The sequence below is a fragment of the Molothrus aeneus genome, chromosome 9, assembly GCF_037042795.1.
Source record: "Molothrus aeneus isolate 106 chromosome 9, BPBGC_Maene_1.0, whole genome shotgun sequence".
Classification (NCBI taxonomy): Eukaryota; Metazoa; Chordata; class Aves; order Passeriformes; family Icteridae; genus Molothrus; species Molothrus aeneus.
This window is the reverse complement of record NC_089654.1, coordinates 9883511-9905069: the sequence shown is the minus strand read 5'-3', so window position 1 is coordinate 9905069 and position 21559 is coordinate 9883511. Positions and strand designations below refer to the sequence as shown.

The 21559-nt window shown below is 50.0% G+C and overlaps 2 protein-coding genes across 3 annotated transcripts in view; both read right to left on the bottom strand.

Moving 5' to 3' along the window:
* Positions 1-12452, bottom strand: part of EIF2B3 (eukaryotic translation initiation factor 2B subunit gamma) — a 96999-nt gene extending 84547 nt beyond the window's left edge. For both annotated transcript variants that reach the window (XM_066556033.1, XM_066556034.1), the window contains exons 1-2: positions 12195-12452; positions 8656-8795 (exon numbers count right to left, since the gene is read on the bottom strand). In XM_066556033.1, the coding sequence (XP_066412130.1) occupies positions 8656-8795; positions 12195-12342 (288 nt within the window). In that variant the 5' untranslated portion in view covers positions 12343-12452. The remainder of the gene's footprint in view (positions 1-8655; positions 8796-12194) is intronic.
* Positions 12453-12962: 510 nt separating this feature from the next.
* On the bottom strand, positions 12963-21280 carry LOC136560288 (E3 ubiquitin-protein ligase HECTD3-like). The gene is made up of 21 exons (XM_066556032.1): positions 20935-21280; positions 20696-20856; positions 20076-20168; positions 19510-19645; positions 19026-19141; positions 18649-18762; positions 17486-17568; positions 17083-17248; positions 16659-16740; positions 16230-16412; positions 16088-16137; positions 15892-15956; positions 15547-15650; positions 15180-15299; positions 14962-15051; positions 14663-14869; positions 14262-14391; positions 13806-13880; positions 13468-13549; positions 13302-13373; positions 12963-13132 (listed from the first exon to the last, which is right to left on the bottom strand). The coding sequence occupies exons 1-21, from the start codon at positions 21259-21261 to the stop codon at positions 13048-13050; spliced, it is 2541 nt and encodes an 846-aa protein (XP_066412129.1). The 5' UTR covers positions 21262-21280; the 3' UTR covers positions 12963-13047.
* Positions 21281-21559: the final 279 nt, after the last annotated feature.

The following is a 21559-nucleotide window of genomic DNA, read 5'->3' as shown; positions in this document are numbered from 1 at the left end:
TTTTAAAAGCCTATCCCATCCACTTGTCACACACTTAACAAAACTACTTCTACCGCACTTCAATACAGGATGACAGCCCTAGTATCTATTTGTATCTTCTAAAGGGTGTGGCTTCAGCCTCTGCTGTCTTCATTTTTTTCTTAATAAAAGAAATCTGCTACTCTTACACTTAACAGAACACTGACAGTTGTCATCCTATCAGTATCCTGGGGCACTGGACTGACACAGTTGATCCTGTAATGGTAGGTTCTCTCATCTGTCTGAGATCAGGGTCATCTCCTGGGTTTATGTCCCAATCCTGAGTATGTGGTTTTCCCATCTAAAGGCATCCAGAAGCATGCACTGTGCCTGCAAAGGCTCAGGGGAGCACTCCAGAACCCAGACCCTGCATTTGCCAGCTCATGGAGGGTAAGCCTGGCAAGGTAAATTCTCTCCTGGCTCAATGCAGTGCATGGACAGACCCCTTCTCCACAGGCAGAACTCCAGAAACAAATGGCACTCTCCTCATCACTCTTTTCCTGGAAGGCAGGTTTCCAGGACTACCTGGACGGCAGCACTGCCAGACCTGCTGTGCAGCTGATCTTGGACTCTGCCTCCCATGAACAGAAAGGAGAACGCAGCAGTCGGGCTCCAACCTCAACAGCAGCAGAGCAGCAGGAATTGCTGCCAAAGACCAGAGCTCAAGCCCAGGCTTAACACTTAATGTAAGCAGAGCCTTAGGCAGTCAGGTGCTGCAGTCATACACACAATAATAATAAAAAGTAGTCCTAATGGAGCTCAACCGGCTCAACTTATTGAAGGGAAAGAAGGCCTTTGCCCACAGCCAGCAATCAGCCCAACTGCAGATCTCTCAGCAGCACAACAAAAAGCAGGAATGACTGGATTCAAGGGCTGGGAACCAGTGATCAGTATAGGAATAAAATACAAAGTGGTTTAAGAGGGAGAATAAGTATAACCTGGAATAAAATATCAAAGTATGTAACAGACAATTCATACATTCTAGTAGATGAAGAAAGTCTTGCTATATTTCAGAAACACTTTTGCTAAGTCATCCCTAAGTTTTGGGGCTAACAGACCCAACTAGTGGGTGCAAACTCCCATAAAGACTAGAGGATCATAATGGTTCCTTGCAGTCTCAAACTAGACACTAAATAAACACCAAAACGTACAAGCATGTGTCCTCAGGAATCATTCTGCCATCCTGCAGCTAGTATCAGCACGATCTTAAATTAAAAAAAAAACCTTTCCAAGGTCAAAACAAGTCATTACACAACATCCAGTTTCAACACTGCTTCAAAAGAAAACCTGAATTCTGATGTACTCTGCAAAGCAGAGGCTCTGTGAGACAGCTCAGTGAAACCAGCCTGCACAGGAGTGGAAACCACCTTCCTGAAACTCCATCAGCCTTGTTCAAATGTTGGGGCTCTTCCCTAAATACTTTTCATGCTATGGTAAATAAAAGCACTATTATAAACTGTAGATTTCTAAACTAATCTTCCACACAGGATCATTTTCTCCTCTAGCACCTTTCCAATTTTTCTAATGGTGTTTGGTCTGCAGCAACTGCTGTTGTAAGAAAAATGTTACGAAAACTTCAAGACCTCCAATGCTTTTTCTAGCACTATTAGTCTACATCGAGAATTTTCATCATCTTCCCAAAGAAGCTGATTGAATTTATACTACAGAAGAATATCTAAATTTGATTCATGAAAAATCTAAATGCACATTTGCTTTTCCATTTTCAGCACAGAACCGAAGAAAAATGAGATAACCTGTTTGGGTTTCCCAGTTAACACAGCATGACAAAAATGCAAAATTAAATTCCAGGCATCCTAAAGTCCTAAAGTCCATGATCTTCAACATGGGTTTCACCAAATTAAACAGTGACAGAAAACCAGTGCTGAGAAGAGTGACAGTCTCTGGGATAGCCTGTGCTGTTCACAACACCACATTCCTATTATCAGTGTTACACAACTGTACCAAGCTGCAAAACCATACACAGGGGAAAAACCTCTCCAGCACAATTAAGTCCATGGGCTGACGTTTGGCATCTCCTTCCTTCCACATTCCCCAAAAACTGGAACTAGGTACTTAGGCTCCAACACACAGATCAGCTGTGTCTGATCTGAACAATTCCATTTTCTCTTTCAGGGGAAGAATATCACCTGCAATTATATCTTCTTTGGACATTTTTCTGGAAGAACATTCCTTTCTTGCTGCCTACAGCCTTTTTTGCTTTGTTTCTAGGCTGTGGGATTTCTACTTGTGTATCTTCCCCACGTCTGGATCTTAACAGATCTTCCCTCATAGAATGTTTGGGCTTTTCATGGCAATTGTGGGCATTACAGCTATCACAGTGTCATCCTTAAAGCACAGTAAGTTATTTACACAGGGCAGCTGTATATATTTTAAATAGGGAAAATGAACGAGGATTTACCAAAATGAACACTATTATTTACTCCTCAGAAATGAAAACTAGTAGTGGCTGACAAAACCAGGAAAATATTTTTACCAGGATGCTTTTAAATAAATTACTTCAGCTATATGCCTGGGCAAAGAGCTTGCTGTGTCTGCAAGTAGAATAGGCTGAATTTGTGTAATTCATCAGAAACCACAGAGGGCCTAAATGAAAACACACACTGTAATACAGGAAAAGCAATGGCCATTAACTTCTACATGGGAACAAGAGGTATTGGTTAACATAATGAGCACAGGCCTGGAGTTCCCAGGAGTATGAAAAGGACATGCAGTGGGAGATGCAACAATTGAACTGACAGGCATCTCAGGTCTGTCAATGACTCTTCTTGCAAAACACCTAAGGTTTTGCAGTTTCTATAATGGAAGGCACCCTCTTTAGTGGACAATGGGCAGAATAGCAAATGCCCTAATAATCACTCTTGATCCAACTTTCACAGCTAATTGCCTTATTCAAACTTCTGGTGTTTAAGGCATTATCCATAGCAAACCTGGGCAGCAAAATAATTTAATTAGCTAGAGTCTTCTAAAGCTGAGTAACATTAGAAAAAATAAAATAAAACAACAAACAAACAAAACCCCCCAACAACTGCTGAATTCTCTCTTACCCTGCCAGAAAAAATAATGATCAGCTGAAAGTCCTGAACACATTCCTCAAGCACAGAGTCAGGCAGTGGTGTATTGTTCCTCCCAGCCACACAGCCTGAGCACCTGCTATGTAGCTGCTTTCTACAAAGACCATCAGCTCTGCTTTGGGAATGGGACTTGGGCATGCAAACTGTAATAAATGTTTAAAAAAACAAAAATAATGTTGGCCAGTGCCTTCAGTTGTGGCAGCTTTCAGTAAGAGGCAGGGAGAGAGAAAAAAGATGCTAGATACCCTGTGAACAGCCTTCTGATACGTCTGCTTTCCTTACTAACAACATTGTTAAAGGCAGAAACAGAAAAACCACCAAGACAGCATTTTTATTTGCATTTTAAACACTTAAGTAAAAAATGTTTGCTGTCAACTGAGCTGGAAGAAAAATATTAAATTATTTGTACTACTTCAAAACAGATTAATAGAACATTTAGTTCAGCCTTGCTATTATATAGACCTTGTCTCTTACAAATGAATTTCATTTGGGTTTTTTATTTCCACTGACAGTACAAAAAAAATACATAACTCTCTATTATGGGGACCTAAATTTTTCTTTCCATGCTCACCAAACTCTGCTCAGTCGTACCAAAAGGATTCAGATTCCATCTTCCAGCCGTTCCAGCAAGCTTCCTTACATCATGTGTTTGGAAAGGAGATTTTTCAGCAGAGGAAGTGGAGCGCTTCGCCGTGCTGGCCAAGACTCCACGGATCAGTGACCCTCAGCAGCACACGGACCACCACCGTGACATCACACTTTCCACAACACGGATCCCAAAGATGCACATACCAAGAGAATCTGGAGTTTCAATCTTTGTTTATTTGCTCAAAGAAAGTTGGTTTTTCTTCTTCTTTTTGGTAGCTTTTTAGGGTTTGTTTTGCTTTGCTTTTAAAGAGCTATATTACTTTGTAATCTTACTTTTTGAAACTGAGAAAACCAGGTGGACCACCTGAGATGAAACATTTCTCTCACAAGCACTCAGCAGTGATAGCAGCAGAAGACAAGCTGATTAATTCACACCATATTATTCAGGGCTTCCATTAACACAGCTAAGGGCTCATCAAGGGAGGAAAATATGAAATTGTTCCATTGCTGTTACTCTGCTGGAACGCCACATTTTAATCACTGTCTGGAGTATAGTTGAGTGACACAAGGGAGAGAAATGCTTAATAGAAGATGAAAATAATACAGACTCAGTGAAGACAAATGTTTGATCCAGGCACACCCAATCCACCCAAAACACAGATTCATCAGTTAACCAGGTTTTTTAACCTGCTGCCTGGAGAGCCCCAGCCTGGGAGGGGTGCCAGACAGCAGCTGTGTGGGTCTGGTAAAATTTGGCACAGGAAACAAAATGGTCAAATATTAGAGATGCCTAAATTTCAGAGGAGCTCATTTGTAAACTATAGTGACACCCATTGCCATTTATTTTTTTCAACAACAGTAATCTACAATCCACAAAAAGGGCATTAGCAGCCTGACGAATGGTACAAGCAGAAAGTCACAGAAACACAGTCCTCAACGGGATTTCCTGAGTCAAGAGTTTTGCCTCCTGTCATTCCAGCTATTGATTTACTCAGTTTATTTAAAAGCAAACAAAACTAAAACAAAACAGATTCTCATTCAAGGAGGAAACTGAGGGATTCTTATCTTGTTTACACCTGGAAAACTGTCTCACAATCACATTCTGCTCTGATTAAAACTTTTCTGTAATTTTCAGCCTATGTTTTCTCACATCTAATTTAAACCCATTTATACTCCACTCTGAGTATCTTATCTTTTCTAGTGTTTGTCCCACATTTGATACCTTTGAGTTCCACAGCTGCTCAATATTCCTGGCAAACAACTCCTTCTCATTGCCTTAAGCAATACAATTAATTTCTCATCTCTACCATAAAGAATACTTTACCTGATACATTCTAGTTTTGCATCAACCTTTCCTTCCTCCATCAGAGTGGCTGCTTATCATCACAGTATTTCAACTAGTACATTCTGAGACACTGCAATTTACTCTTGGGCTTCTAGCTCCTACACAAATTTCTTGTTACTATTCCCCAAAATCACAAGTTCTGTGTCACCAGCCAAACTCTATGTGCTATAACATGAAGGTTATGGCACACATTTTGCATACTGGTCCTGTGAATCAGCCAAAGGAGGTCCACTGAACTGCAAGAGCAGGCTTTTAAGAATGACAGCAGAAGTCAAATAAATGAAGACCTATTTCTGGACTGCAAAAAACCATACTGGATGTATCAAAAGACTTTACAATATGACTTGAAAAAATCATGTCCACTAATACCAGCTACAGAGGAAAAGCCTCCCTAAGTGAGCCAGGGGATTTCATTACATAAAATTACAAGGAGCATCAAAATAAGTTCACATTTTAAAAGGCTGTTTCCCATAATAACAATAACAACAAAAAATTACCACTGAAAGACAATCTGCCTACAAAACCAAACTGCATCATCTGCTACCACAGCCTGCAGCAGACAGCACTCAATCTTTTCTCTTGCTAGAAAGTATTATCACATATCATCACTGAAACGGTCAAGACTTTTATGATTTCCCTATTACCCAGATTCAACTCACCTGAATGCTCCAGCCAGTGCTGCTTACCAATGAAAACCAGAAACAAGGATTAGCAATAGTTATTGAGGAGAAAGCAAGTATATATGATTTTAAAGAAAAGCTGTATCTCTTCACCTAATTATGCCTCAGTTCTCAGTTGGAGAATTGTGAGGACAAACTGATTAATGGTGTTTGCTATTCAGACCCCAGAACTGAATGTTTAATAAAAATAAACAAAACAACCCACTACACACATCAGTTAGAGAAGTACTGGTAAAGAAAAGGCCAGACTGACACCCAGGCCTAGGAATACACAAAGTGAAACTTACAGGACCAAGTTTTCTGGCGTTCGCTACTTTTCATGTAGGTACCTTAAGGACTCAAGTTTAGCATAATATTTTTATTGTATGAAGGATCCAAGAAAAGGATACATTCAGACTTGTAATGAACATGAAAACCCTAATGAAGCTGCTACCTTGTCAATCAGGTGTAGGCTGAGACAGCCAAAAATAACAAGAAGACTTCCAATAGAGCAAAGAACTTGCATCTAGTATATCAACTTTCGAAGCAAAATTGTCAAAAACACTATTATGTGTGCAGAGTGGGCAAACAGCAAACAAAAACTTCAATGAGTTTCCTTTGCTCTTATGAACTTCTGAACAACTTGCAAAAAGTAAGACTGGCAGTCAGATGGTTGTTACTGTGAATGAAAAGTCAGTCTTACCTGCCACCAAAAAACACCAGCACCATAAAGAGAGAAAACAATGGAAACTACACTTCCTTAGCCCTTACAGGTTTTGCATGTACGTGCTCTCCTGCTACTTCTGAATGCAATTCTCTAAGTCCAATCTTGACATCTAATCTTTAAAGTATCAAGCCTCATTACCCAAGGAGCAACACAACAAAAAGGCCCAAAACTGCAGGCACAGCAAGCAGCAGTGAGACTCCTTCAGTCAATGCTAGACAAGGCAGCAAGTCATGAAATGTTATGCTTTAGAGTGTTTTATGCACATCTCAGAATTTGTGATCAGCAGTTCTGCTACCCTTAGCCGTATTTCTTACTGTGCATTTATAATCTTGGCTCTACTCCCTGTCACTTGCACTGCACACAAGCAAGTTGTCTATGCTGTGCCATGTTACCTCGCTTTCACTGAGCATACTTGCTCTTCTGTCTGTGGGCAATTAACTCAATTTGTGACAACTAAGTTTCAGCAACCAGTTTAAACTTCTCATCAGACTTTTGGCATGGGCTGCAAAAAGCCTGCCAGCAAACTATGGCCACAAGAAGCAGTTGTTTTCACCAGGGAAACTCATTCTTCAACGAGATCACTCTCCCACTGCACCGCAAACACAGCCAACATACAGCAGCTTTTCAGCTACCTCTACTGTGGAGTTCTCTCACCTCTATCACACAGGAGAGGGCATACCCTGTAAGAGGTGCACTAGTGGTATGCATTTACTACAGGAATGACTCCAAAATACACAGTACAGCAATCTGCTCAAGAACTTAGTATAGGCTTCTTTCAAATAAGAGACCACTGTCCTCTGTGCCCAGGCAAGCAGACATGGAATAAAAAGGGCAGAAGCAGCTGCTGCCACTCATACATAGCATCTGACTTAGGAAAACTTGTGTGGATTTCAGGACTACCTCACATCTTCTCTAAGCCTCTTTTCTGGAAAATAAACAGAGGATCAACACTGCCGCCTGTGAAGACACACTATTTTCTAACTCACAGACACTCTACTTGTTGCTTCCCAGGGCCCCATAGCAGACCTGGCTGGATTACCAAAAGACAGAAACCCCAATATTGATCAGACAATAAAACTGTAACGTCAGGGTTCCAATTTGCAGTGCAGATACTTCCTCATTGCACACATGTATTTAAAAAATACTGCCAAACTGAGTTATGACAAAATGTGGTTCTGCACATGACAGAAACATTCAGTTCAGTTAAACTGTTTTTGTTAATTTTGATTTTCTTTGTTATGCATTCTCTTCACCCTTTAAATACTAGTCTGTACATTAATCCCTTGCCAGATCTGTCTCCTTGTGCCATCTACACATCCGTATTTGCCATGAAGTTTCATCTTGTCTCAAATGAAGTCTTTCTCTTGGGAGTATATAGCCTGTAACACTGCACTTTATTAGGTTCAAAAAGAGCTTCAAAAAGAAACCTCAGGACTTAAGCACTCATTGATGTTCTGTTGCAACATTTATTTAAACAGGCAATTTGGCTAAGATGGCCTAAACAGACAGGGAACAAATCCCATGATTAAATCTACGACAACAACAAAAACAAAATTCTGTCCCAGATCACAGCAAGAGCTCCGAGCAGCGTTTCTGCCTTACGTGGGAGTGTTTTAATTATGCAGCTGGAAATTAAAATTCTATAAACTGCTGGTTCTATTCGAACAGCAGCCCTTTATCACATCTGGGCACTGTTTACTGAAGAGCTTACTGTAAGACCAAGGGAACAAAAGCAGAGGAAAAGCAGAAAACTGAAGCCCAGCACAAGTCACTGACCCAAGAGTGCAGGCACGCCTGTGTCATGACCAGCAGTGAACACAAACTCTCTGGAGCACCACTGCACTGCCTTAGACAGCAAAGAACATTTGTGCAGAGCTACTCCCCCAAGCACTAGGTAGACAGACAACAACTATCATACTCTGTATCAAAAATCATAGAAACAAATACAACCTTTTAATTCCTTGCCAGAAAGCTAACAGTGACCAAGAAGCAGCCAAAGCCCAGCCTGAACAGGCTCCAGCCTTCCCAGCTCTCAATTCCAGTCATTCAGAGTCTTTGTGTGCGTTCCCTTGTGAGGTGACCTTTACAAAATTCAGCTCTTTTGAAGACCAGGAAATTCAGTTATGCACAGTATCACTACACAGGATACTCCTTACAACACAACAACAACAACAAAAAATTATAAACAAATAACTTCCAGTTAAGTTCAATAAAAGACAGTAATACCTTAATTTTCTGGTGAATATGCCTCAGTGAATCTGCTGTACCCATGTCCATGTTGTCACTGATGCACACAAAATCAAGCTTCATTTTTGTGTCCAGGTTTAGCATCTTCTGGATTTCCTTCCTTGTAATCACAATGACCTCTAGGACAAAGGAGAGTGAGATGAGATGAAGCAGAAAAAAAATCTAAATAATATTTATCACAAATAGGATACACCCACTTTTTTATTTAGAAAGGCTCATGGAACTGTCAAAAGGCTTGAGTAACATAACTGGGTTCTCCATCCAGTCAAGCTCTTTTGGCAACAGTAACTTTTCAAGAAAAGAATTAAACTCCAATGAATGGGAAAACAATCTCCCCTGCTTTGCTGGGTGGAGGTTGTTACTGAAAGGGACACATGCATGTGTGGCATGAGCTAGCAAGATAGAAGAGACACTTCTTGTATCATTAACCAGCAACCTCAAACCATATGTCCTCAAACAGACCAATGAGACCCCGTGTTCATGTCACCAACACTTTAGAGCTTTGTCTTTTGCTGCTCCGATCCTGTAATCCTCTGTGGACAACACCAACCACACTATTACAATACAATGGTTAAACTATTTCTCAGCATCAGCTTGGCAAGAAAGTGGGGTAATATATGAGCAACAAATTCATTCCATCTACAAAAGAAAAAGGATAAATGCATATTTGAAGGAAATCAACACTGGCATGAAAGCATATTTTCCAAAACGAAGAATGTGAGAACAGAAGCTCTGCAAAGAAAAGACTGAGGAAACACGATGACAAGAAACCGTTTCCCCCAGTCTTAAGAACGGGAAGGAAAAGCAGCAATCAAATTTTCCAGTTAAAATATCCCCTCAAAACACCTCAACAATATAACATTGTATTCCATATGGAATTTTAACAGAGAAATATGGGAAATAATAAATAAGAATGATAATAATAGAATAGGCAAGATGAAAACACAGGAATAAATCTGCATCAATCAAAACTCAACTCATCTTGAATCTATTAAAAAAAAAGAGAAAGGAACTGTAAACATGGGACTTGTGTGGCATTTTAGTGCCAGAGACATGGCTGCTCTTTCACCCCCATACTGGATGCCAGTGTGAATTCAAAAGAGGCTGAAGAATCTAGAGAAAAGGACTGAAAGCACTCCTTGAATTAGGCAAAGAATTAACTGATAAAGGGGGAACTGGTGCAAGTTGTAAGCTCACACAGTTCAGCATAAACCTGCTGAGCTGGGCAAAGGCCTCCTAAATATTAGGAGGGATGAAGCACTTACAATTAGGGCAAATGAGACACAGTGAGTCACCCATGGAACACCTACTTACTTACATAGCAAGTATGAGGAACTAATCCTTAAGGGAGAGAACTCATGCCACTGGATCATTTAATACAGGGGTGTACAGCTTGGTCACAGGTGTGAAGCACAGAAGGAGAAGGAAGGTGGCAGTTTCTTTACTGAAGCTGAATGCATTTACTGAATACAACCCTGCATGTCCACATTTTCACTGGAGACAGGTAAGCTGAAGCACTACATGTGAGAAAGGAGAAAGATCTGACTGCAGCACTGTCACAGAGTCACAGCAGGGCTCAGGATGGAAGGGACCACACTGGGTCATCTGAGCCAACCTCCCTGCTCAAGGAGGGTCCTCTCAAATCACATTGCACAGGATTGTGTCCAGATGGCTCTGGGATATCCCCAGTGAGGGAGGTCACACACCCTCTCTGGACAGCCTGTCCCAGTGCTCAGTCACCTGCACATTAAAGAAGTTTTTCCCCATGTTCAGGGGGGAACTTCCTGTGCATCAGTTTCTGCCTGTTTCCTCTTGTACCATTGCTTGGCACCACTGAGCAGAGCCTGGTCCATCCTCTGACACCTCCCTTCAGAGAATGAGAGACATTGATGAGGTTCCTTCTCAGTTGTCTTGAGGCTGAACAGGCCCAGCTCCCATAGCATTTCCTAATAAGGGAGATGCTCCAGTCCCTTCATCATCTTTGTTGCCCTCCACTGGACCTGCTCCAGAAGCTTCATGTCCCTCCTGTCCTGAGGAGCCCAGGACTGGACACAGCACTCTAGATGTGCCTCACCAGGGCTGTGTAGAGGGGCAGCACCTAGTGCTAGTGGACAAGAGCATCAAGTGGAAATGGTTATTTCTGAATAAACAGCCCCACAAAGCACAATGCTGATTATACAGAAGATTTTAGCTATCTAAATTTCCATTGCAGGATAAAAGTATTGGAAAAAAAAAAAAAAGAGACAGGAGAACAGGGAAAGAAGGGAGACATTCAGAATGCAGATTTCAACAAACAAAAAACAAATCCAAAGAACAGAAATTCTTTAGGATTTTCTAATTAAACAGAATAAAGACAAAGTCTGCTCTTAGTTTTGCTCCTTCCCACTGAAATAGTAAGAAGCTAACATGGATAATCATGAGTTGATCTTTACATCTCCACAGAATATAGAAACAGTCAGGAAGAAAACCACAGACTCAGGATGAAGTACAGGATAATCACAGAGACAAAACAGAGAAGAAGAAACACAAAAGACAAACACAAACATAAAAAACCTGGACACTTGAAAGGTGTCAGGAAGAAGCTTTAGAAGAAGCTGGGGGGGATGCCACAGAAAGATTTGGTCCAGCACTCAAAAGGTGAACAAAGCTTAACTTCAGAAGATACTGAAGAAGCTCACCAGGTACTAAATAGCACTTTAGTCCCAGGGTGAAACAAAGCCCACAGGTGAGCACCACGAGTGTGCCATTGTCCCCACCCTGCTGTGGCCACACGGACTGAGTGCCTCGGACAGAGCCAGCAAGCCTGGCCCTGGGCCAGTCTGAAACAACAAACCACCAGGGAGATGGCACTTCTCACACTGCTGCCATTAATGACTCTGAGAAAGGAACACGGGAGACTCAAGGTTAGTGACCCAGGGAATGACATCAGAGCTGGGAAAGGCCTCAAATCACAGAATCGCTGCAATGTTGGAAAAGATCTTGAAGATCATCAAGTCCAACCAACCAGCACCACCACCACGTTCACCACTAAACCACGTCCTCAAGTGTCATATACTCATGGTTTTTGAACACTTTCAGAGATGGTGACACCACCACTTCTCTGGGCAATCTCTTCCAATGCCTTAACACCCCTTCAGTGAAAAACATTTTCGTAATATCCAATCTAAACCTCCCCTGGTGCAACTTAAGACCATTTCCTCTCGTCCTGCCACTTGTCACCTGGGAGAAAAGACCAACACACCCCTCTCTACAACCTCCTTTCGGACAACCGCGGCCCTCGGTGAGAAAGGGATGCAGGCACAGGGAGCGCAGCCGAGAGGGCACGAAGGGATGTGACACGGGCCAACAGCACAGCTCCAGCACAGAGGGGACATGTGCTACAGCACCTGCCCCGTCCAACAGGGCACCTGTGACACGGCATGAGAACGGACGGGAGCGGCGGCGGTGAGCGGGGACAGCCCGTGGTGACCAGGGGCAGTCCGCAGTCCCCAGCACGCCCAGAGCCCGCCGGGCCTCACCTTCGAAGCCGGCGCGCTCCAGCAGGTTCAGCGGGTACCAGAGCAGGGGCCGGTTTCCCACCGGGAGCAGCGGCTTCGGGATGCTGGAGGTCAGGTCCGTCATGCGGGAGCCGCCTCCGGCCGCCATCACCACGGCCTGGAACTCCATCGTGTGGCGGAGTGACACAGAGAGGCAGGGCCTCACCGGCACAGGCGGGACGAGGCCGGGTCACGGCTCCGCTCCCCGCGACCGCTCCCGGCACTGACAGCGCAGCAATGGCGGCGCGGCCGCGCTGCGCCTGCGCGCGGACAGCCGAGAGCGTCGATCGCGGGCGAGCGCCGATAGAATCGATCCACCACGCCGGTGGGCTGCGGGCGGCCTCCACCCAGCCAGGACGGCGAGAGGAACACTGAGCGAAGGGATCCCGCGCTGCCGAGCGCCGAGTCATGGATCCCTGCCCAGCGGCGGGGGGCGCTCGGCGGAACAGCGCCCCCAGGCGGCCGCGGAGAGAACTGTGGGGGGTAATGGGGGACACTGGGGGGACACCGGGGGCTCCCTGTGGGGTGTACTGGGGACACCGGGGGCTCCCTGTGGGATGTACTGGGGACACTGGGGGTCAGTTTGCAGCTGTGCTCCCCTCACCATGTCCAGACAAGGGACAGGACTTACACCGCTCCCTGCCCCCACGCTCTCCACCCCGCAGGAGCCTGTGCGGGCAGCACCCAGCATCCAGCGCCATGCTGACCCTTCCAGCTGCAGTCCCAGACCTAGAGAAGCACAGACACAAATGGGGGCAGGACAGCAGGATCTGGCCCTGCAGTTTTATTGAATCCAGTGTCCCTGAGGCTCCCATGGCATGGGCACGGGGGGGTCTCATTCATCCGCGGGGTTCTTGTCGGTGTCGATGGACATGCAGTTGTATATGGCGTAGCGCAGCAGCTCCTCGCAGATCTTGGCCCTGGCAGGGGGAATGCCAGGTCACAGCCATGATGGCCACAGAAGACTTCAGGCTTCCCTCCCCATGCCTGCCTGGACATCCCCCAGGGGAAGGCCTGGGGAGTCTTGATGGGAACCCCAACACCAGCTCCAGGGAATGGGGAGCATCCCTATTCCCCAGCTCAACTCACGTGGAATAGTTGGGCAAGAAGAAGCTGCAGGAGCATGTGGAGGACTGTGGCATCACGTCCCATGCATCCAAGCTTGGGAGAAAGGAGAGTCAGAACCCAGCACAGCAACCTGACATGATGTGGGGACCCCAGCATGGCACAGGGACCCCAGGCAGGACGGACTCACTTCGACCTTTCCGGATAGACATTGATCTGAACTGGGAGGCGGCTCCGGCCGGTGGCAAACTTGAGGAAATGGCTGAGATCCTCTGAGGGGAAGGACAAGAGCTCAGGTGTCAGGGACAGGGCTGTCCCAGCAAGATCTGCCTTGCAGAATCACCCCAGGAGCATGGGGCAAAGCTAAGGGATCCTCTCGGAATCCCGGAAAGGGCCGGCTGGGATGACCCCAGCCGTTTCCCAGGGAAGCACCTGGTGAGCACCCCTGGGGCGCAGGGCAGGGGGTACCCCCTACCCTACCCCATCCTACTGCACATGAAGAGCGGGTAAAGGCTTGGGGTCACTCACCACTGGTGAAGTTGTTGAGTGCCTCCAAGAAATACTTGATGCGGGTATCATCAGGGGGGAAGTCCTCAAACTTGACTGCAACAAAGAATGTGCAATGGCTTAATTAGAAACTCCCAGCAAAGCAAACGATAGGAGGAGACCCTCTGCTTCTCGGTGAGCCTATGAGAGCCCCTGGCACCCCTGAATGGGACCAGCACCTCGTGTCATGGTGGGTGGAGAAATAAGGTCCTAGTTTGCAGAGTGGCCACTCAACTCTGCCTGTAGCAGCTAAGGACCAGATGGACCAGAGTAGGTTTTGCTGCTAAACCTGAAGCATCCAGGGACCCTCTACCTAATCCTACCCCAGGCTCTCAGACATCCCATGACCAGGATGCATGTGCAGGACAAGCATTATCAAGGGGATCCCCTGCCCTTGTGGAGGGCAGGGAGCAGCTCTGGGCTGGCCCTGTGACTTACTGAACTTCTGCAGCTCAGCCACTGTGATCTCCGGGTCCCCACAGATCCTCTTCTCCATCTGCTGCCAGGTGAGCAGGTCCAGCACAGGCTGGGGCACCACACGGAGCAGCCCAGCACGTATGGCTGCAATCTGTGGGGACACAGGACGGGCTCCATGTCACCACAGTGGGTCTGAGCCCCAGGCAGCCACCTAGGGCTCTGGGGACAGCAGCCACAGGACCCCAGAAGGATAGGGACAGCAGCCACAGGACCCCAGGATGTCTGTGTACCCCAGGGTACACAGACATCCTGGGCATGGGATGCACAAAGAAACCACCCAGCTGGAGCTGGCAGTCCCACAAGTACCAGGACATCTTGCCACAGGAGTAGAGTCCCCTGTCAGCCCTGGGGGACAGTGTCACCTGCTCCTTGCTCTCCTCCAGCCGAGCCTTTTGCACCAGGCGGATGAACTCCCTGCGGTCCTCGTAGCGCACAGCGGTGTTGCTGCCGTTGGGGATCAGCTCCACCATGCGCTGGTCACTCAGCACTGTCGTGTAGGTCAAGTCTCTGCCAAACATGAACTCAAAGCCTTCCTTGTCCACCCTCTCCAGCACCTCCAGCAGCTTCACCTGCAATCCAGATGAGCAATAGCCACTACAGTGGAGCCACAGCAGCCATGAGAGATCACAGCGCTGCCTTACCAGCACCCGGCCCTGCTCACCAGCTCTGAGTCCACAGTGGCAAAGTCCTTGCTCCAGCTGACCTCCTCCCCTGCCAGCTGCTTCCACACCAGCGCTGGCAAAGACAGGATCTGCCAAAATGAGTGGACACAAGCATTCTCCTCCTGTCTCTTCTTCACTCATGGGCAGCCCCTCTGCCCAAGACAGGGGGGCCCCTGCCAAGCCCCCTCACTGGCCAGGAAGGCTCTGCTGTGCTCACCAGAAACTCCTTGCTCCTCAGGGCTGCTCCCATCAGCTGCCCGATCCACTCATACTTGGGGAAGTCCTTGCAGGAGGGGTTGGGGACATACCTGTCCCTGGTGTCACTGCTGCTGTTAGCCTGTGCGAGAGACTCTTAGGACACAGAGATGTGACAAGCCCAGCACGGTCTCTCCTGCAGCCTCCTCCACATTCACCCCTCCACCTGCCTCTCCTGCCCTTTATATCCCTCCAGGAGATCTCCACCACCCAGGTACAAGCACAGCTCCCCCAGCCAATAGCCCTGCAAGCATTAAGGTAGGGCTAGCACCCCAGGCTCTGCTGACTCACTCCCCTGGCCTGGACAGGCAGACTGTGGGATGCCAAACCTGATTGGAGGTGCGCACAAAGAACGGCAGGGGCACCGGGACATCGCTGGAGCTGGGACACAGTTCCTCTGACACATCTGTCAGGCTGTCCCGAAAGCCACCACCTGCGGGGGGGGCAGAAGATGGTCAGTGCCTGACACACCAGGGCCAGACACTGAGCCACAGTATCTGGCCAAGCTGCTCCCCTCCCTGGGGCAGCAGCAGCAGCACTGGTGGGGTAGGGGAGATACAGGAATGATCTCATGTTTGCAGAGCAGGGGGCTGCCGCTCCCAAAGCAGCTGGGACAGCGTAGGCACCCACTGAGCTGCACCCCAACACGTGAGATACCAGGGGAGAGCTCTCACCGCTGTCAATGATGCCCTCAGTGACGAAATCGCACTCCCACCACTGGCTGTAGGTCAGGGGCCACCTGTGGGGAAGCAACAGCCCCATGCACATCCCTCCTCCGTTCCAGCGGAGCACATTCCAGCAGCACCTGGAATCCCCTTGCATCCTGCTCTGGGGAAGTGACACCCCACAAATATGACACTGAAGACCTACCTGTAGTCCAGGGGCTGATTGTTCTTGGAAGAGCTGAGGCCTTCATACAGCTGGAGAGTAGTAGAGCAGAAAGGGGATGAGATGGGGGCAAGATACCTGCTGAAGTGACAGGTACCTGGCACAGGGCACAGTGGTGCCATACCTGGGTGAAGACAGCGTTCCTGCAGCTGGGGTCCAGCGCGGGGTTGGCACGGTGCTCCCGGGCCAGGAGCCGGTTGATGTAGAGCTTTGGCAGGCTGTCAGGAGCAGAGCTCTCCGAAGACTGCAGACAGTGGGCAATGAGGGCTTCACTCTGCTTGGACAGCAGCAGGAATGGCTTCATGCTCTAGCAAGGGACAAGCAGGGATGGTTAGAGGTCTGATCCTACTGTCTTTTCCACTCCTCAAGTCAGCCCTGGTGTCACAGGGGATGCTCCTCCATCCCTGAGGCAATGCCAAACATGGCAGCTCTCAGCCCTGAGCTGGTCTGTCCCCACTGGATAAGGAGGAAACACAACAGCCCCCAGAAAACCTGAACTTGTGAGGAGATGCCCCTACTGGCACCATCCCAGGGAAGCCTGGCACATGCTCACCCTGAGTGCATTGAAGGTGCCGATGCTGTCCTCGGAGAGGGGGATCAGGTAACACAGGACACTTTCCAGGAGCTGGACAAACCTTGGAGACAGGAGAGAAGCAGTGTGAGGCTGCAGGAGAGTGGCATTTCACCACAACCCCTGGGCACTGTGCTCCCTGCACATGGGTCCCCTCCAGCCCATTGAAAGTCATAAGACACCAGAGGAGCACCCACCCTCTGTCCAAGCACTTTATTTCATTTCCCCAAAAAAAATGCTGCAAACAAGAGCAGCCCAGCCCATGCTGCTGCACTGCAGCTGAATCTCTGCAGAGGGTCTCTGTGGGGCCAGTGCTGACCCCAGCCTGGGGCTGCCCTGCAGGTGAAGGCACGATGCCTTTTGGGGCTGAGATCACTGTAGGAATTGTGGCATCCCTGTGCCGTACCTCTGGATGAGCACAGCTCTCCGGTACAGCACATCGGCATCCACCCCTTCCAGGAGAGGGTAGCGAACCAGCCGGGCTGGCTGGAACATGCCAGCGTTCAGGATCAGGTCCCACTCCCAGAAGGACACGATCTTAATCCCCTGCAGACGGACATTGTACCCTCGGGCTGCCGAGAAAGAGCAGCGATGCTGCGTGTGCTGCAGCCAGCATGGCTCGGATGCTGCAGCAAGAGGCGAGGTGCCCCCAGCACCTGCAGCATCTCATATGAAGCTCATTCCTCAACCTCCCCGCCAGTGGATCCCAAAAAGCAGCAAGTGTGGTAGGAAGAGCCGCAGGGTCAGGACTAGCTGTGGGTTTAGGGCCAGGCTGGGCTGGCAGGCACAGTCTGGGTGCACAGGCTCACCCCGGCACTCTAGGAAGCGGATCTCCAGCACGGGCATGTGGGTTTTCATGTCGCGGAGGATGCAGACGCTCTGGTAGCTGTTCCTGCACACAGCATGGAGGGAGATGGCAGAGCCATGAGGCACAGACAACGGTGAGGTGGCCAGCAAGGCACAGGCCACTCTGGCTCCCCAGCCAAGGATGTGCTTCTACCCATGCAAAAGCCCCCCCACCTCACCAGGGCTGTGGCAGGAGGTGCCCAAGCAGAGAAGAGGCTGTCAGAGGCACAGAGACGTTCTGGAGAAGGTGGAAGCCGCATCCAAAAAGCCAGAAAAGAGCACAAATTCAAAGCAGTACAGAAAGACAAGATGGCTGAGAGCATGTCACTGTTCTTGGGGGTCCCAGCACATCTCACAAGGGCAGAACCATCCTTCAAGCAGAGTTGGTCATGCAAAGGTGGTGCAGTTTTGAAAGAAACAGGGATTTGTGTAAATGAGCAATTTACTAAGTGTATTTTCAACGCCTTGTCAAGGTCCCATCAAAGTCCTGTGAGCCCATGGGGAAAAAAACACTGCAAGCATTCAGATGCAGATTCAGAGCTGGCTCCTGCTGCTGCAAAGGACACCTCTGCAGTCTCATGGGTGCTTCTTCAGAGACAGATTTCACTGCTCAGCCAGAAAACATCAAACAGGCATGTTTAGGGGGGAAGGCAATGGAGACCTTTGTGCTCCTGTGTAAGCCCCTGGCTGCCTTGAGAAGGGTGTTCAGGGCCTGGGTGAAGATAGAGGGGTGAAGCACCCCGGGACTTCTTGGCTACAGCATGGCAGAGATGCTCAGGAAGGTGGCAGCAGTGGCACGTGTTCCAGAAGGGAGGAGGAAGAGGCAGAAAGACCATCAAAGTCACCAGGCAGAAGGAAGCACACTGCAGACCAGCTGCTGCAGCATGGGTGAGGAGCAAGAGAGGAGATTAAGGCACTTGACTGGCACATGGAAGCAAGGGACCACTACACTTGTTGGAGCAGATGTAGCCTGCACCCAGAGAGTTCCAACCCTCAGAGAGCCACTGTCACTGGCAAGTCACTCAGAACCAACCCCAGCCCCACCCTTAATATCTGCTCAGGATGCAGAGACAGCTCAGGAGTGTGGCACAAGTCAGGCACAGGCTGATCCTCACTCATTACTCACTCGTTAATTAGGACTGTTCTCAGGTGCTGCAGCCTGCTTAGTGTTCCCCCATACACAGCCACTCGCCTGGGTACATGGGAGTTGGACTGCCCATCCAGCATCAGCCATAGCCTCCTGGGGGTAAGAAGAGCAAGAAACAGCATTGTCCTCCCCTCATAAGCTGCCTGAGCCCAGAGGTGCCCCCACAGTTGCCCCAGGCCTGGGGCAAGGCTGTGTCTTCCTGGGGTGCCTTTGGCAGCAGCTGTCCCCCACCTCAACCCCACGCCCCCAGGTGCAGCAGGGGGAAAGCTGGGTTGAAGAGGAAGATGGTGCTTTGCCCTACACCCTGCCCTTCCCTGGCCCAGCTGTTGGCATGGAGGGACACCCCGAGGTCTCACTTGACAATGGCGCCTTTCTTCATGTTGAGCCGCACCCAGTGCTGCCCCGGGGGCCCGCAGCTCTCCCAGAAGGTGTATGTCAGGTTGTCTGTCAGATGGGCTGCAGCACAATCCTCCTGCAAGTGAGCAGAGGGAGGGAGATGAGCATCCTTGGACACACCATGGCCTCCTCTTAGATGTGTTCTGTGGGTCCAAAGGAGGTCAGGAACAGGCCAGCCCCTTGGTTTGCTAGGCTGTGGGTGGATGGTGGCTCCCTGACACAGCAAACTGGGCATGGCTGTGGACCCCCAGTGCCCCAGAGACACAATGGGGTTTTGACCCCAACACCCAACTCCCAACAGCTTTGCTAGAGCAGCAAAACCCCCCCACCATGCCCGGCCCCTCGCAGAGGGGACAGCCACAGCTGGCCACTCCACCCCACATCTGTGCTGATGCTCACGTGTCTTGTGCTGATTTGAGGCTGCAGAGGAGCCCCACTACGCACCGCGTGTGAGGAGACCTCAATGCTGTTGATGTGTTCCTTGATGCAGTCCACACTCTGCAGCTTCTTCTCACTGTGGTCATACAGGAAGCGCCCCAGCTCCATGTCGTGCTCATAGGTCCAGCCTGGGGGCACGGACCTGCAGGGAGTCTCTGTGTTAACAGGATGAGGAGACCAGGCTGCACCCCAAACCTGCCCACCAGCAGTGTGCAGGAGACCCAGCCCCAGCTGAGACTGGCTGCAGTGTCTCATGGCCACCAAACTGACATGGTGCCAGGCCACTGTGCTGCAGCAGACAGATGGCATGGCTCTATCTCATCATCAGCACACCAGGTATTAATGGCCACTCCAACCCAGTGCAATAGCAGTACACAGTCACTCCAATGGTCTGTGGAGCAAAGGCCATCTTTGCTTGAGCAGTGCTGAGGTACCAATGTAAAAGGCATCTCGTGGCACTCATCCTCCCGCCTCCAGACCCTGAAGCCAGTCTTGGCCCTGCAGGCATGTCCAGGCCCTGGCCAGCAGCCCCTCAGGATGCTGCAGTCTTGCTCAAGGAGATGCATTCATACCGAAACTTCTGCACGGCAGCCTCATCCTGCTCTATGAGCCTGGGCATCTCTCCAAGGCGTATGGAGTACGTCAGGTCCACCACTTGTTCCCAGCTGGAGCAGCAGAGGCAGAGGAGTCACACAATGGAAAAGATGTGTCAGTGCTCAGTGTGTCCATTACTGCCTTAGCCTGAAGTGTAGTCAGCAGTAGTGGGGCACTGGGGGTGGCACCCAGGAACAGCTGCGGGAAGGGTGAGTGTCCCTGCCCGAGTACAGGCTGGGACAGAGCAGGGGAATCCCGCCCTGCACATGACCTTCCATCAGGAAAATAAAATTTGAGCTCTCTGATCGCTGCACAACCCCTGTGTCATTTGGGCTCAGCCCAAATTCAAGTGACTCAGAATGCCCCTGGTATCATCTTTATTCTGTGCAGGCGCTGCCACAAGCAAACAGGATTAATCTACGAGGGAGCACCCACCTGCCCGCCGCTGCTCGGCGGGGACGGGTCCCACCTGCGCTGAGTGAGTGGGCTGTGCTGGGCGTGCCCAAGGGATTTGAGATGGTTGGTTTGCATGTCCTCTGTGAGGACCGGTCACACGCGTTTCCAGCGCCCAGAGCCCAGTTCTTGCCCGGGGCCATACCTGACAGCAGGTCTGTAATCAACCCCCAGCGTTTGGTGCTGACACTGGATCCTCTCCACGGAGTCAACCGGGACTAATTTATCTCCTCCCTCTCCGAACCTCTGCGCCAGGACCCAGCCCTCCGCCAAGCCACGGGTGCCCGTGTGCTCCTCCAGCTGCTCCTGAAGGCACATCCCGTCCTGTCACCGCCGTCGGGACCCGGCATGCCCGGGTGGTTCCCGGTGCCGCCCCCGCGTTACCTTGCTGAGCTTGACCCAGAGCCCGGCGCTGTTGCAGTACTCCTCGCCGGTGGCGCGCAGGCAGCCGCCCTTCCGCACCTCGATCGTGGCCCGCGCCGCCCGCTTGCCGCCCCGCGCCAGCCCCGGGCTGTCCCACACGCTGAGCAGGCTGCGGGCGGCGGCGGCCGCGGGGGCCGAGGGGTCCTTGCAGATCTTGTACTGCACCTCCCGCGGCACGTAGCAGAGCGCGGCGGGCAGCGCCCGGGCGCGGCGGAAGCACTCGCTGCACTGCAGTAGGAACCGCAGCCGGCCCAGCACCTGGTGCGGCGCCTCCCCGCCCGCCTTCATCGCGCTCCGGGCACCGGCTCCGCGCCGCTGCGCTGCGCCCCGGGCTGTCCCGACCGTGCCCGCCCCGGAGTGTCCGCCGGACCGGGGCGCCTCCGGCGAGGCAGCCGTGCCCGCCTCCCTCCGGGCCGCCCCGCCTCAGGCAGCGCTCACTTCCCAGCTGCCGCCTCCACGCCAGGCAGGCGCCGCTCCGCCCGTGCCCCGGGCACGCCCCAGCGCTTCTTCATCACTCTCGGGCCGCAGGCGCTCCTGTCTCCAGTTCCCGGCCCCCTTTGCCAAGATGTGACTCTGTTACACCCAC

What these genes read in the sequence shown, in the direction of transcription:
- LOC136560288 (XM_066556032.1), bottom strand. Translation starts at nt 21,261, where the DNA reads ATGAAGGCGGGCGGGGAGGCGCCGCACCAGGTGCTGGGCCGGCTGCGG. An exon ending in GATTACAGACCTGCTGTCAG is followed by an intron (nt 20,169 to 20,695) that starts GTATGGCCCCGG and finishes CTGCTGCTCCAG; the next exon opens with CTGGGAACAAGTGGTGGACC. An exon ending in TGAGGGCATCATTGACAGCG is followed by an intron (nt 15,651 to 15,891) that starts GTGAGAGCTCTC and finishes CCCCCCCCGCAG; the next exon opens with GTGGTGGCTTTCGGGACAGC.